The sequence below is a fragment of the Rattus rattus genome, chromosome 17, assembly GCF_011064425.1.
Source record: "Rattus rattus isolate New Zealand chromosome 17, Rrattus_CSIRO_v1, whole genome shotgun sequence".
In the NCBI taxonomy this organism is placed as follows: domain Eukaryota; kingdom Metazoa; phylum Chordata; class Mammalia; order Rodentia; family Muridae; genus Rattus; species Rattus rattus.
In genome coordinates this window covers 14223811-14238887 of record NC_046170.1, presented here as the reverse complement: position 1 = coordinate 14238887, position 15077 = coordinate 14223811, and the positions used below count along the sequence as shown (strand labels likewise).

At 47.3% G+C, this 15077-nt stretch overlaps 1 protein-coding gene and 1 long non-coding RNA gene across 2 annotated transcripts in view; one reads left to right on the top strand and one right to left on the bottom strand.

Moving 5' to 3' along the window:
• Gpt2 (glutamic--pyruvic transaminase 2) overlaps positions 1 to 7542 on the top strand; it is a 32924-nt gene extending 25382 nt beyond the window's left edge. The window contains exons 9-11 of the mRNA XM_032887676.1: positions 1540 to 1695; positions 3411 to 3523; positions 5407 to 7542. Coding sequence (XP_032743567.1) covers positions 1540 to 1695; positions 3411 to 3523; positions 5407 to 5497 — 360 coding nt within the window. The 3' untranslated portion in view covers positions 5498 to 7542. The remainder of the gene's footprint in view (positions 1 to 1539; positions 1696 to 3410; positions 3524 to 5406) is intronic.
• A 1799-nt stretch (positions 7543 to 9341) lies between these two features.
• Positions 9342 to 14587, bottom strand: LOC116886556. The gene is made up of 2 exons (XR_004386115.1): positions 13960 to 14587; positions 9342 to 9532 (listed from the first exon to the last, which is right to left on the bottom strand). It is a non-coding gene; the product is annotated as an uncharacterized LOC116886556 (long non-coding RNA).
• Positions 14588 to 15077: the final 490 nt, after the last annotated feature.

Sequence of the window (15077 nt, the reverse complement as noted above, 5' to 3'; positions counted from 1 at the left end):
TGTTGTCAGGGCCGTGGAAAAGGAACAGCCACCACTCCATGTGGCCAGCTCCCGGTGGTGTGTCTGGGTGTGTCCATCCATGGCCATCTTTCCAGGGGCACTATGAACAGGTAATGCTACAAAGTCACTCTCCTGAGCCATTGTCATGAGTAAAGTCTAGAGAAGCAACCGAGAGGCGGCAGTTTGGAGGTGGGAAGACTTCCTGTGGGAGCGAGTGGACTCTTCTTTCTCACTGCGAGCTTCCTACATGGCAGGAACCCAGGAGGAGAGCCTGTCTTATGGGATCCTAACCTGAAAAGGAGGGAAGTAACTAGGTGTCACAGCATCAATGTAAAAAAAAGCACAACAAAACCATTTTAGATTGTAGAATCTAAATGTCAGTTCCCAGATTGTATGAGCTCCCCCCTCCCTTGTGGGGCTGGGGGTGGGGGGCATAGGGAGAGGTTGGCTTATTTGTTTGTTTGTTTGGTTTTTTTTTTAGACACAGGGTTTCATAGCCAAACTGTTTAATTCAAGCCAACCTCCTGCTTTGGCCTCCTAAAGGCTAGGATTACAGGCGTACCTAACCGCACTTCCCCTCCTCTTTCACCCCTCCTTCTCCTTTTTTTGTAGTAAAATTCAAACGACTAAACTTACACTTATCCTGCCGTGGGAGGCAGAGGCTGGAGAACCTGTGAGTCTGTGGTCAGCCTGGTTTATATAGTTAAGTTCCATGACAGCCAGGGCTATTCAGAAAGACCCTGTCTACAGACAGACAGGCAGGCAGACAGATAGACAGACAGTTCTGTTTCTTTAAGGAAAGCCATTCAGATTGTTGTGCGACCCTCTCTCATCTCATCCATCTCAAGAACTTTTATCCCTGGTTGACACTTGAGACCTACCTAGTAAATGCATAGTTCTCCACCCTCCCCTTTCCCCAGTAGAATGCAGCCAGCATTCTACTCTGTCCCCATGGATTCCCCTAAGACATATATGTATAGGTGGAATTATACAATGTGTGTTCTTCTGTGACTGGCTTATTCCACTTGGCGCAGTGTGCTCCGGGTTATCCCTGTGGAGGCCTGCCCGCTTTGGGATTGAAGGCTGGGCTGTATATCATCACACAGCTGTACCACATTTTGTCTATCTTCTCGTCCTCTGCCCTTACCTTGTCCCTCTGCTCTAGCTCTGGATGCTTGTCCAGCTCTGGGACCGTTGCTGACTCCGCCCTGCCCGACCGAGTCTGTGTCCATGTACACCACCCTGACTGAGAATACAAAGGGATAATCCCCAGATGACGTGATGGGGCTGGTCTCCAGGGGACTCGTGACTCTCACAGAAGTGTTTCTAGGGTTTTCCACCCAGGGCCAGGGCCATTCGGACTGATAGATTAAAAAGAAATCCCTGCAGAAAGACCTGTCCGTGCGTCCACGCCTACTTCCTTCCCCTGCCTGTTTGCAGTGTTTGTTACATGCAGCTCAGCTGTCAGCCTGTTCACAAAGAGCAGCATTTGTAGCCTTGTCTAGAATCACCGATACCTGTGCTTTCTGTTATCCTCAGGAAAAAGAATCCGTCCTTGGTAACCTGGCCAAAAAAGCAAAGCTGACAGAAGATCTGTTTAACCAAGTCCCGGGGATTCAGTGCAACCCCTTGCAAGGAGCCATGTATGCATTCCCTCGGATTCTCATCCCTGCCAAGGCCGTGGAGGCAGCTCAGGTCAGAGCGGAGGGCTGGCTGTCTTCCTGGATTCACTTGAGCTCTCTCTCACATGGTTGGCCTTCCGCTTTGGCGAGCCACGGTGCTGAGCGTAGGAGTTCTGAACTCCGTGGGCCTCCTGGACAGACGCAGTTCACTGTGGGACAGCTTCTTAGAGCCCCAGCTGCAGAGAGTATGGTAGCAACAGAGCAAGCAAGGGGCTGATCCCAAGTGAGAGTCCCGGGTGGACCTCCACGTGCTACTCTCGGGGTGGAGGCATAGCTCAGCTGTTAAGACGCTTGCCGCTCACAGAAGGTCTGAGTCTGGTCTTCAGCATCTATCTACCTGCTCACTCACAGCCATCACAACTCCGGTTCTAGGGGAACCAAGCCCTTACCCTATTTCCAAAGACACCAGGCATGCGTATGACAGGACAGAGGCCCATGAGCAGGCGAAACACTCATACACATAAAATACATATAAAAACCATTAAAACAGCAAGACATACTGACTCTGAAGGGCAGGACCCAAGTGGGGTGTGATACTGATGTTGGAGAAGCAATGACAGTCCTCACCTCCCCCAGCCACTGCCTTCTGCAACAGTGATTCCTGAGCCTGGATATTCACAGTAGATGCCTTGGGTTTGGTTTACTGAGTCTTTGGGGAACCGAGAGCCTGCGCCTCCAAGTCCTCGTATGCTATTGCAGACCTTCCTCTGAAGCTCAAGGGAAAGTAATGTGTCTGACAATAGCATCTTCATCCTACGCTGGAGTACCTGAAGACCTTGTTAGACACTAGGGATCCAGGCCCACCCTAGATGCCCAGAATCAGACTCCCTGTGCCAGGGCTGAGATCCCTCAGAGATTTTTTTTATAACCCACTCCATTCGATGCTGTTTTCATTGCTGTGATCAGACACCTGACAAGGTACAATGTAAGAGAAAAGCAATTTCCTTTGGCTCCCTGATTTATGGGCAGGAAGGCATGAGTCACTTGAGGCTGAGGCAGAAGCACAAGGCCGCTTGCTACCTCTGGGTGAGGATTGGGAAGCAGAGGAAGGGGAAGCCAGTGCAGGTTGTCCTTCTCCTTATATCCTAGCTGAGGGGCTCGTTCTCCATATTTTCTTCTGGAAAGGCCTTCAGCCACATGTTGAGAAGTGTGCCTCCCTAATACCCAAGGCTTTTCAATCCAATCAGGTCAGTTTTCTTAGCCATCATTAGCTGTAGCTCCAAGGCTTGTCCCCTGAAAGCCATTACTGGATTTAGATCCAGGACCGTGTTTTCAGATCCTTTCCTGACTTGGTTCCTAGGCATCCACAGTCAGTGCCTGTTGAACAGTTACTGGGATGGGGATGGGAAATACTGGAACCCTTGAATGAAGATCAGGAGCGTCACAGCCTGTCCAACGGTAGCCTCAGATGTCCGGATCCCAGAACCAGCTTCCTGGCAGTCCTGCCACCGAAAAGAGGCACCAATGCTCGGCATTTTGGTTCTGTCTGGCTTTGATCTCTCCACCCCAAGTGGAGTCTTTCTTTATATTTATAGCCCAGGCAAGACCCCACTGGGTAGCTCAGGCTGGCCCTGAATTCAAGGCACTCTTTTTGTTTAAGCTTCTCAAGTGCTGTGATTATAGGTGTGAACCAAAACCAGCTCGTTTTTGGTTTGTTTTTTTTTTTTTAATGAGTGCCAGTCTCGAGACAGCCAGGCACGAGTCTCAAGTTCTGTTCTCTTCCCATAGTCCCATAAAATGGCTCCAGATATGTTTTACTGCATGAAACTCCTGGAAGAGACTGGCATCTGTGTCGTGCCTGGCAGTGGCTTTGGACAGCGAGAAGGCACCTACCACTTCAGGTATGACGTTCTTTCTGGGGGTGGGTGGTGTTGGTCCCTTTGGTTCTTGCTTTAGAGACTGCAGGGTCTGAGCCTCTCCTCCTTGAGTGTCTCCCATCATGGCAAGCTCAGACCCTCTGTCAGAAAATAAGGAGAACGGGGGTGCTTCACAGCCTAAGTATTCCTCGACTTCCCCGTCTCTCTGCTGCTTCCTGTCCCTCTCACATTCTGTGCTTCCAAATGCACAGGATAAATCCAGTGCCTTAGGTAGATTTCTGTCCAGGGGTGGCACCACCTATGGTGACCCGGGTCCTCCCACGTCAATCATTAATCAAGAAAAGGCCCCCACAAACTTGTTCATAGGGGAATCAGATGGTTGGAGTTCTTTTCTTGAGTGAAATTCTTCCCACTTGTGTCAAGTTGACAGAAAAACCAACCAGGTCAGCCTGGCACAGAACAGGTGCTCTGTGGCTCCTTGGCCATGCTATGGGCCCCAAAGCCTCTTACGGTACTACACTGAGACAGAATTAGGCCCACAAACTGAGAGGCCGTTTATTCACAGCCATGCCTTGTCCAGCTTCATACAGATGGACACACGGATTCCCAGAGTTGTTAGGCCATCTCTGTTGAGAACATGGTTATTTCTTCACAGCCCCTGTGTCTCTTGTAGCAGATGCTAATAATAGAATTGTCATGAGTAGCTGACAGCTAGAGCCAAGTCTTCGCACACTCAAAGCTATGGGTTGTGTCCTCAGATGGACTCACTGCCTACCTGGCCCTTTCGCCTTTGGCTGGGTTGTCTGCTGCGTCTCATGCTCCATCTACAATGGAGAGCTGGGATGGCAGTGTGGCCCAGTAGCAGATCACAGGACGAGTGTGAGGTCCTGACATTCCATGCCCAGCACGTCACCAAGAGTGTGGTTGTGTTGGGAAGACTGTTGTCAGGGCTGGAGGGAGAGGTTACTTTTTTTGTGGGAACTGGAAATGTCTTTGAAGTGAACCTGTGATTTGAGATTGACTTACTGTTAGAAACTGAATACTGGGACACACACATATGTGCCTGCGTGTGTACACACACACACACACACACACAGACACAGAGAGGTTCAGTTTTTGAAAGGAAGTTAAGAGTCATGTTCTAGGTTTAGCCTATAGTTTGACCACTTGCCTGGCATGCATGAAGCCCTAAATTCAATCCCTAGCACCACAAAACAGAAAAAAAGAAAGTCCTATTTCTAGAAAGGTCTCTAGTCAAAATGTGCTGCTGGAGTCATATGTGGTGGGGCATGCCTATTCTGCGAGCACATTAAGAAGCTGAGGCAGAAGGATTACTGTGACCTCAAGGCCAGCTGGAGCAACAGGCTGAGTTCCAGATCGGCTAATGCCATATAAAACCCCGTTTTATAAAACAAGAGGAGAAAAGGGGCAGAGGCAGGCAGATCTTTGTGAATTCAAAGTCAGTCTGGTCTACATAGCAAGTTCTAGGACAGATTATATATTTATTACTAAAATAAATATATAATCACCACAACAAAACCATGGTGCGGCCTTCTGTGGTAATGAAAAGTACATTTGGTGACTCAAACCCCGGTTCATTGCTTTAGTAGACAGGTCTGACTGTAGTAGAGATGCCTGTGTATAAACTACTATTGTGCTATGTGTCTGTATTCCCAGCCTGCTGGGGGGTGAGGCAGGAGGATTGCTCAGGCTTGAGGCTTCCCGAGGGTAAGGAGACTATAGTTTCACAAGTGTTAGGCACCCTCCAGGGCCTTGAGCTATCAAAGCAGCTGAGGTAGGGTCACTGTTTTCCACACAGAGCTCTCCCTCCCCAACTTGGCTCCACCCAGCAAGGGATGTTGTGAACCTGTGACGAGCCAGGCTGATGTCATTCTCTTTCCTGACAGAATGACAATTCTCCCTCCAGTGGAGAAACTGAAGACAGTACTCCACAAGGTGAAAGATTTTCACCTGAAGTTCCTGGAGAAGTACTCATGAGGATGCCTCTGCACCAGAGAGACAGACCCCAATACCACCCAGGCCTTCCTCATGGACTCTGCCTCAGACCTCATGCAGGTCACCAACCCTGTTCATCATCATTTTCCAAGGAGACTTCTTTCTTTGTGCCTTGATGTTCGAGAGTTCTTCTGAGCAAACAGTGATTTTGCAATGTCTCCCGGGCCCTGTTTTTTTTTTTTTTTTTAAATGCCACCAAAGTAGTCAACCTGCTTGGCAGATGTAATTGAGATTCTCTGACTTGCTGTTCTGTTTGGAAAGTTCTTTTGGGTTTTAAGCAGCCAGGCTACATTGAAATGAGATATTTCAGATCTGGAGAAACAAGCAGGTGTTGGGAAATACGTGACTTAACATGATAAGGGCTGGGTTCCAGAAACCAACAGTGAGATCTGTGAAATAAAACCCTTACCAGTGTGGCAGCGCAGCGTTTTGGACAGTAAACCTGCAAGTCTAGTGAGGACTCAGAGAAAGCTGTAGCACAGCACAGACAACATGGAAGTCAGTAGTAGGACAGGGCTCATCAGAGACCAGGTAGATTACACTGGCTTACCCTACAGCAGTTTTCTCCAGGTTTGGCTGAGCCTTTATGCACACCATTGCCCTCTGCTGGTGGCAGCCGAGATAAGCAAGGACTGAAAATGGACCCTTTCACAAGGCCCTGAAGGTTTTTTTTAACTGTTTCAAACTGACTCTGGTTCGTCCGTAACTAACGGATCATGGTGCCTGGTTACACTGGCTGCCAAGGAGGAGCACATGCAGTCTGATTCTGTGTACTCGTCACATCAGTTTCCTGCCTCCCTCCCTGATCATTGGCCATCCCTGTGGGTCACAAGGTAGCAGCCACCAATCAAGTGTATTCCTTGAATTAGCACACCTGGGTGGGCCGTGTGCACACCCAGGACATCGGTGCTACAGGGAAAGCCAGGCCAGGTTTTCCTCTCCATCTCTTAACCGTCCCTGTCCTTCAGTGAGAGTGCGGGAAGCCCGGGGGAGCTCCAGCTCAGGAGTCTGGGTACCCAGGGGAGCTTAAGGAGCCAGAGAGAGAAGGAAGTAGCACAAGAATGGAAACAGCCTCCTGCCCTAGAATCCCACACCGCAGGGGGCGCAACTGAGAAAAAGAACTTCAAGTTAACACTCACGGGCAAGCAAGTGAGAGGCACCTTACTGTGGAGGAAACAGCCACATCCACAACAGGATGCAATGCTCTCTAACTTTTCCTTTAAAGCCGAAAAGCTAGCATGTATGCTTGCTGGGCATTGATCCAGATGTGCTCCGGAGTTCTGAGATTCTTCCATGAAAGGTTAACTAGAGGCTAGTATATTTTTTATATTTTTGTAACAATTGGCTTTTTTCACGGGGGTGGGGGGGTGGAGGTAGAAGGGTTTAGTATTTATAGGCCTAACGAGTCCAATAATTTTTATAAGTGTCTTCAGACTATGGACAATCCTCCAAATTTTGCAAATGTTTACATGTTTTTTTTTAAGATGATAAATACGCTTGATTTGCTTTTTAAATAAAAGTTTAGCTGTTCTAAGAGATTAACTTCAAGTAGGAATGAATGCTGGTTATGGTAGTTGGGATTTTCTACAGGTTCTGTTCCCATGCCTTTTCTGCGCCGGCCTCACTCAAGAGCCCTCATGTGGGTGTGGCTGTGAAGCCTGACCAGGCTGGACCTGGACGGCCCCACCTCAGAGACATTGTTTCCACTTGGATGAGAGCAGGCACAGGCCTGCCTGCCCTTTGCTACTCATCATTATCAGTTCTTCCAGCCTCCTTGGCGGGGGTCCTCGTCATAGCCCTGCTGGGAGGCTCTGAACAATAAAACATGATCAGCTTGGTCAATAAAAACTAAAAGTTGCGTGGGGCTGAGTATGGTGGCACACTTTAATCCCAGCACCGGGGAGGCAGAGGCAGCCTGGTGTCTGTGAGTTTGAGTCCTGTCTGATTTACATAGTAAGACCCTGTCACAACAAAATTGAAAACAACTACAGAAGCAATAAAGAGTTGAGTGGATGTCACTAATTAAATGTGTGTGTGCATATATGTGCGTATATTTTAATATCTCATATATTTAATATATTTTATATTTGCATAAATGTTTTACAGGAACATATATAAATACATGTGTTCCTGAACAGTAAATGTGCCTAAATATCACAAACTCCAACCAACGGCTTCTTAGGGTTTGACCCCAAAGAAAGGGAGTTGCTGAGTTGGAGAAGCTCCGTGGGCCTTTTGTTTCTGTTTTTCTTTGACACGGTATCTTACTATCTGGCTGCCTAGTGTAACAGAACATATGTACCCCAGGCTGAGTTTAAACTCACTGTGTAGGCTAAGGATGAGCTTGGACTCCTGAGGTTCTGCCTTTACATTCTACACTGGGATTACAAGCGTGTGCCGCCTTTCCCCGCTCTAACGGATGTTAAAACTAATGTGGACTTCTGCTCTCTCCTGGCAGTGAAAAAGAAGAGATCGAGTCTTCATGAGGCTGGTGGGGCGGGGATAGATAGGTCCTGGAGTAGCCATGGGTCAAGTTGTGTCAATAAAGGCACTGTATTGGTTTTACCCAGGTTTCCCATTCCACATTCGTTTTGAAATATGCTTTCAAATTTAAAATTCTTTAAAACCATGCTTCCTTTATCTTTATTAAAATCTAGGAAGTATACAAAGGAGTCATTGAGAACCCACTCTACACAGTTTAAACAAACTGACTATCCTGTGTGAGTTGTGGGGAACTGGCTCCTTTCTAGTGTTTTCTCTGGCAGAGGCTACCTTGCCCCACTGCACATATAAAGTCCCATGTCCCACATGTCCTTTCCCGAGTCAGCATTTATGGCTTGTGAGGATAGGGTGCTTTGCGGGGGAAGTGGGGGCTGTGTCCAGAGGTGAGGATGAGTGTTAGGAAAACACTGAATCAGAAGATACTCCCCATAGAAGAGGGGTTGGGACCGTGATATGCCAACAAACCTCGTTTGCCACCAACCACTTTAGTGTGGGGATGGAGGAATGTGTGTGTGTGTGTGTGTGTGTGTGTGTGCGCGCGCGCGCGCACACACGCGTGCGCACATGAGTATGGGAGCTCACGGAGGCCAGAGACATCACATCCCCTGGAGCTGGACTTGAACAGGGAGCTGCTTGTTGGAGCGAGAGCTAGTTGGTAGCTAAGTGGACAGAGAAATGTTCTCTCTCTTCTCTCACAGGGACCCACATAGGAACACACACCAGCTATCTAGGGGGTAAATTATACTTCATCGTACAGTTGAGTGTATTAAATACAGAAGAGAAACTGCACATACTATTCTAAATGGGAGGAGGGGATAATGTCGAGAAGGTCTGTGTAGTCCTGGCTGGCTTTGAACTCAGATCTGCCTGTTCCCCGGTCCCTCCTCTCTTCACTGACATGCACTCCCCACCACGACATGCGTTATTAGCCGAGGCTGGGACAGAGGCAGCAAGCCTTTAAATCCCACCAGATCCAGACTCTCAAGACAGGCAGATTATATACCAGAATATCCCATGAATGATCCCACTGGATCTCCACTGGATCCTGCTCCCCTCTGAAACCTCAGGAACCAGGCCTCTGCTGTACCCCCATTCCTCTTGGAGTTATTCTCCAGACCCACTAAATTCTGCCTGTAGTAAGGACTCAAAGGCTTTTGTAGCCCAAAGCTTCAAACTTTTCCAGTTCCTCCAACAAACCACTTCCAAAGAGGTTAAGAACTACATGGTTGGGTTTATCATGGCCACAGCCCTACTTCATGACAATTATTTTTGTTGTACTATTTTCCTACTTGCCATCATAAAGCACCTTGAAAAAGGCATCTTTAGGAAGGAAGAGTTTATTGGGCTCACAGTTTGAGGGTACACGCGGTCCAAGATAGCAGGGAGTCGGGTGGCAAGATCTTGAGGAACTGTTCACCCTGATGAGTGCTCACTTTCTCTTTTTATTCATCACGGGACCGCAGCCCACAGAATGGGATTTCCCATAGAAGGGTGTGTCTTCCTCTCTCAAATGACCTAGCAAAGATCAAACACATGCATGACCGAATGCTTATTGCCATAGTGATTCCAACCCTACCAACCGCCAATCAGGATTAACCACAGCACTGAGTATGAGGAGTATGAACTTGTCCTGTTCTTCCGCCTCTGCCTCTCTGGTACTGGGGTTTCGAGGGTGTGCACCATACCCAGCTCCAGACCCTTGGATTGACAATGATTCAAGATTATGTCTTCAGATGGGTTCCATGCTTTAGTCACTGGGCTTATGTCTTAGAATGTGTATGGATTAGTACTAACAAAATATTAATCACTGGTGCATGATATACTCGTGTTTTAGAACGTCCTTGTCAGTTAACAGAAAGTAACCCTGGGAGCTGACCAGGTGGCTTCGTCAGTGAAGCTCACGGTCATGAAGTCTGAAGGTGTGGGTTTGCTTCCTGGAACCTCTATGACAGGAAGAGAACTGACTGCTACAGTTGTCATCTGGTTCCACATGCATACCCTGGAGCAAGCGTAGGGCCACGTGGTGGTGCACACCTTTAATCTCAGCACTCAGGAAACTGAGGCAGGCAAATCTCTGAATTTGAAGCCAGCCTGGTCAACATAGTGAGTTCCAGGCCAGTGAATGCTATGTAGTGAAACTCTGTCTCAAGAAATTACAATAGCCAGGGGGTGGTGGCTCATACCTTTAACCACAGCCCCTGGGAAACAAAGGCCAGCCTAGTCTACAAAGCGAGTGCTAGGACAGACAGGCTACACAGAGAAACCCTGTCTCAAAACAAAACAAAAACTTAGGGAAGCACAGTACAACAGAGATAGCTTAACAGGTAAGACTGCTATGCTTGCACAGGACCGGATTTGGTTGCCAGCTCACAGCCATCCATAATTCTAGTTCCGTTTTACCTGATACCCTCTTTTGATCTCTTAGAGCACCATGCAGGCATGTGGCACACATACATGCTGGCAAAACACGAATACATAAAATATATTGTTAAAAATGTATAAGAATAAAGAGAAACGTGACATTGGCAAAGGCATTCTGACTTCCTGCTGACTCATTAGAGGGCTTTTGTATTGAGCAAACTGTCGTTTGTGGTATCCTGTTAATTAAGGGGAGGGAAGGAAGCTGTGAATGCATCTGAGACAGGTGTGGGTCTCTGAAGAAGTGACAGGAGTGTGGCCGGTTGAGTTTGCTTTTCTGTCCCTGAAGTCTTGGTGTTGCCTGCTGATCATGAATATCTGAACTTTAGTTGAATTTCCTTTCTTCTATGGGAAGAAGTGAAGTCCCTAAAGCTTGTTTCTGCAATAGGGCTTTTGCAGTGAATTGGCTTAGACATTGTCATTCATGGACTGAAGATCCAGATTGCGTCTGGTGTCCAGGATTAAGCCGGCTGTCTTTACTTTCCTGTTGCTGTGATATACAACCAAGGCAGCTTGTAGAAGGGAGGGTTATGTAGGGTTTATGGTTCCAGAGGAATGCAGTTCTATGATGGCTGGGCAACATGGTAGCAAGTAGCAGGCATATTGGCTGTAGCGGTAGCTGGGAACGCACATCTCTAACCACAGACAGGAAGCAGAGAGGGCTAACTCAAAAGGGGAGGAGTCCTTCGAAAGACCCCCAGTGATCTATTTCCTCCACAAAGCCATAACTCCTAATCTTCCCCAGCTAACTACCAACTTGGCAGCCAAGCATTCAAATGCCCAAGACTTATGGGAAGGGATGTCATAAGTGCTTGAGCCACACAGGGCGGACCTAGACTTGAAGTTCCAGCTATAAGATGTATCTCTCTGGACTAAGGGGTGAGAAAGGAATGGGAGCCAGCCATTTTGTCCTACCATGTTCTTCTCAAAGAGTTGTTTGGAGACCCCAGGAGTCAAAATATTTGGGGCCAGGGCAAGTTCTACCTTTAGAAGGAATGGCTCAGTTTTCTTGATGTACCCTAGAATTAATCTTTAGATGCCCATGAAAAGGCCAAAATTTAAAGATTCCAATCCAGCTACAGTCAGTGGCCCACAGAGGAACTCAGCTCCTGGTGATAGCAGGTTTGGCACATCAGGTTGGTGCTGGGCTTTTACTTGGCTATCTCACTAATAAATGCTGACATTTTCTCAGCTGTCTACACAGCATTGTCCTTGACTGAATGCATCCTGTACCCCTGACCCATGCTCATAATTTCTCGTACAAATTGGATATCACATAATGGGTTGACGTCTGCTTCTTCAGGTGTGCGACTTAACTGACGAGGGTGAGATCTTAGCATCTGTTTATGTGGCTTTCACAGCTGGAGAGTTTTAGGCCTCAGGTTGAAGTCTCAGGCCAACAAAGCGGTGTCTTTGTGTTTGGCTGTTATACAATCCACTCCACCTGTGAGATGGCTAAGAGTTGAGATGTTTTTGAATACCAGTGATCTGGAATTGGCCATTAGCTTCTGGACCTCCATGACTTACTTCAATCTTTGTCTGAGTTACAAATTCTGCAGCCAGTATCCTCATTTATCCTAAGTAGATGCCACTAACTACAGATTCCCATTTTATGGGTTTGGTTCTGAGTTATATCACAGCTTTCCATACTTAAAAATTATACTTAAGTACAACCCATTACTTGTTTGAGAAGCCAAATATGTCATCATGAGAGCCTTGATGGTTTAGAAGAAAAAGGTTACAAAAAATTGCTGGTGCCCAGCACTGCAGGACTTTATCCATTTTAACCATATTTGAGAGCCAGGCAGGATGGCACAAGGGACAAGGCCCAGGATGAAGTGAGACAATCACTTGATTCCAGGCATTGGAGATCAGCTTGGGCAACACAGCAAAAACCCATCTGGAAAAAACAAAACCCTTGTCTTGCCTATAATCTATAATCGCAGCTAATTATAATCTGTAGGAAACAAAGGCTAGAGAATCTTTGCAAGTTCAAGGCCACAGAAAGGAGAAAGAATTTCTTTTCTCCCAATCCTGTATTAAAGGGCTATATTCTTTCAGAATTTGTTTTTGGGTCATTATTTCAGATCCGCCATATCTAAGATTTAATTCCAAGAGCATGAAACACTTCAGTCAGCATTTGGATTTCACTCTGTGCCAATGTTCTATACACTAGGATTACTTGTGTGTTTGGTGCTACAGATCAAATCCAGTGTCTTACTCATACAAGGGAAGTGCCCCGCCACTGAGTTCCATGACCAGTCTAGAAAATTTGTAGACTGTCTTACAACACTAACTCCAGTTTCAGGGGAACCAACACCCTCTTTTGACTTCTACACAGGCACCAGGCATGTTCTCTAACACAGGCAGACATTCAGAATAAACACCCATATACATAAAATAAAACAGTAATTTACGAACATAAGGAAGAGCTAGTTCTCTTTCCCATCTTGTAGGATGGCAAGTGAAAAGGCAAGGAAGCTCGACACTGGAAATGTGGAGCCACACCTGGTGTGGTTAATAACTCTACAGCTGGGGTTGGGGATTTAGCTCAGTGGTAGAGCGCTTGCCTAGCAAGCACAAGGCCCTGGGTTCGGTCCCCAGCTCCAAAAAAAAGAAAAAGAAAAAAAAAAACTCTACAACTGAGCTGGGAAGCCCAAGACCTGTGTGTCCACTGGGGTGCATACAGGAGAGCTGATGGTGTGAGCGTAGCTGTGTTAGACTGGCTTGTGTGATTAGAACTGAATAGGCCGACAGCGGCCAGCTGCATGCTGAAGAAAGCCAAGAGCACACCAGCTCCTCAGTCCAGACAACTGGGTACTTCAGCAGTCCAATCGGACGCAGGATTAATTCCTGCAGATCTAAATTCACTCTGAAGCTGGATTCCAATGTCACTTAAGGGTGGTGGCAGTCGGGTCAGCAGTGGGATTGATACACCTACTTAGCAAGAAGCAAAGGCAGGCAGACAAGCAACACTGGTTTTCCGGCCTCTTTAAAGCTAGGCCAACTGCCGGAGGGTGCTGCCTTCTCTGGAGAAACAGCTTCTCCCTTAATCCCTTCCAGAACTGCCCACAGACAAGCTGGCTGTGAGGTATGTTTCTTAGTTACTTAAGATCCCATCAAGAGGACAGTCACAACGGGCAAGCTCACTGTTTTGGTCAGGTGGAACGCCGATAGGTGCCCCTCTCTGCCATGCATTTCAGAGGCCCTGCACAGGACATACTCAGCTAGTTTTAAAGTTAAAGAGAAACTTGTTCTTGCTACTTACTGTCCGTCCCCAAACCAGTTGGTGACGACAGTGGTGGTAGCCATGGCTAAGTCTTGCAAAATAGTCTCCTGCCTAAAGATGTGTCAAGAAAGGAAGCTGCTGAGGGTGGCAGCAGAAATCCTTTTAATCAGCGAGGAAGCTACACCCTGGCATCATTGATTTGGTTGTCCCTTATGCCCCAAGTCCAGTCTGGCCACTTATCCTCAATAAACCAATAAAGAGAGCCAAAATAAGTAGAAAACAGACAAAGACTTACTCAGTGTGTCCACATTGTGAATGGGATGAAGAGATTCAGCAAGACCCCCAGGTCCATCTTCAGGGTACTCAGGTAAAATCAAAGTTTAAACAGAGGGCTGAGGATCTGCACATTTAAGCAGTTCCAGTCAAGGTGTGGTTCTGCCCACTCCTGACCCATTTGTTGTCTGGGCTTCAGTCTTATCCTGTCAGGAGACTAACAGGTTGTAGAACTGTGTGAAATCTCTTAACAAGCTCCACCTGGCACCCTGTCCTTCCCCCAGCATGACATTCCTGGGGAAATTCCCATTTCTTGGGGGATCCATTGTTTCCTCAGATGGAGATACAAGATGTCAGTTCTGCCAGACGGGTTACAGCATCATCCTGAGGCCACCACAGAAGCAAGAGATTTTCTGAGGCAGATGAAAAGTGGCTTGCTACTGGGGCATGGACTCCATTCTCCAACCAAGTTCCTCTTTGTAGAATGCGCCCGGCGGGATCCACCACCTTCACACATCCCTAGATACATTGACTCCTACTTCATGAAGGGGCTGTAGAAACCAAGACAGGGAGGTGAGCTCTTTCACACAGAGAAACATGAAGGTACAGGCAGTGCAAGGATAATCAGAAAGCTAGGGTGAAGAGTTTACCAAGCAACTGTTCCTCAGTTCTGGGGCAGATCCACCTTAGCTGTAAGAAAGGTACTTCACAAATTGGTCATTTCTCACCAGGAACATAACTGACACCACACTGTGCATTATTCGATTTTCTTTGGTGTATTTTTGGTTGGTTGGTTTGTTTTCAACAAGTCTATTGAGACATGAGCTACCCAGTCTGCAGGGGAGGGAGAGTGGACATCTAAGGAGCAGCTATGCACAAGGCCCGCACGCCAGAACGGAAGCAACCTATGGACCTAACTATAGGACACACATATAGAACAATCTAACTGAGAAGCGTAGGAGTCCAAGCATACACTTCAAGAGGAACTGTTGAAATGAAGGGTAAGAACTGGAACCAGGGCCAGGAGTGGGTGGTGCATTTTTTAATCCCACCACTTGGGAGGCTGAGACAGGACCGCCCTGACTTCTTCAAAGACAGTCTAGGATACATCAGCAAAACCCAGTCTCAAAACGACTATTT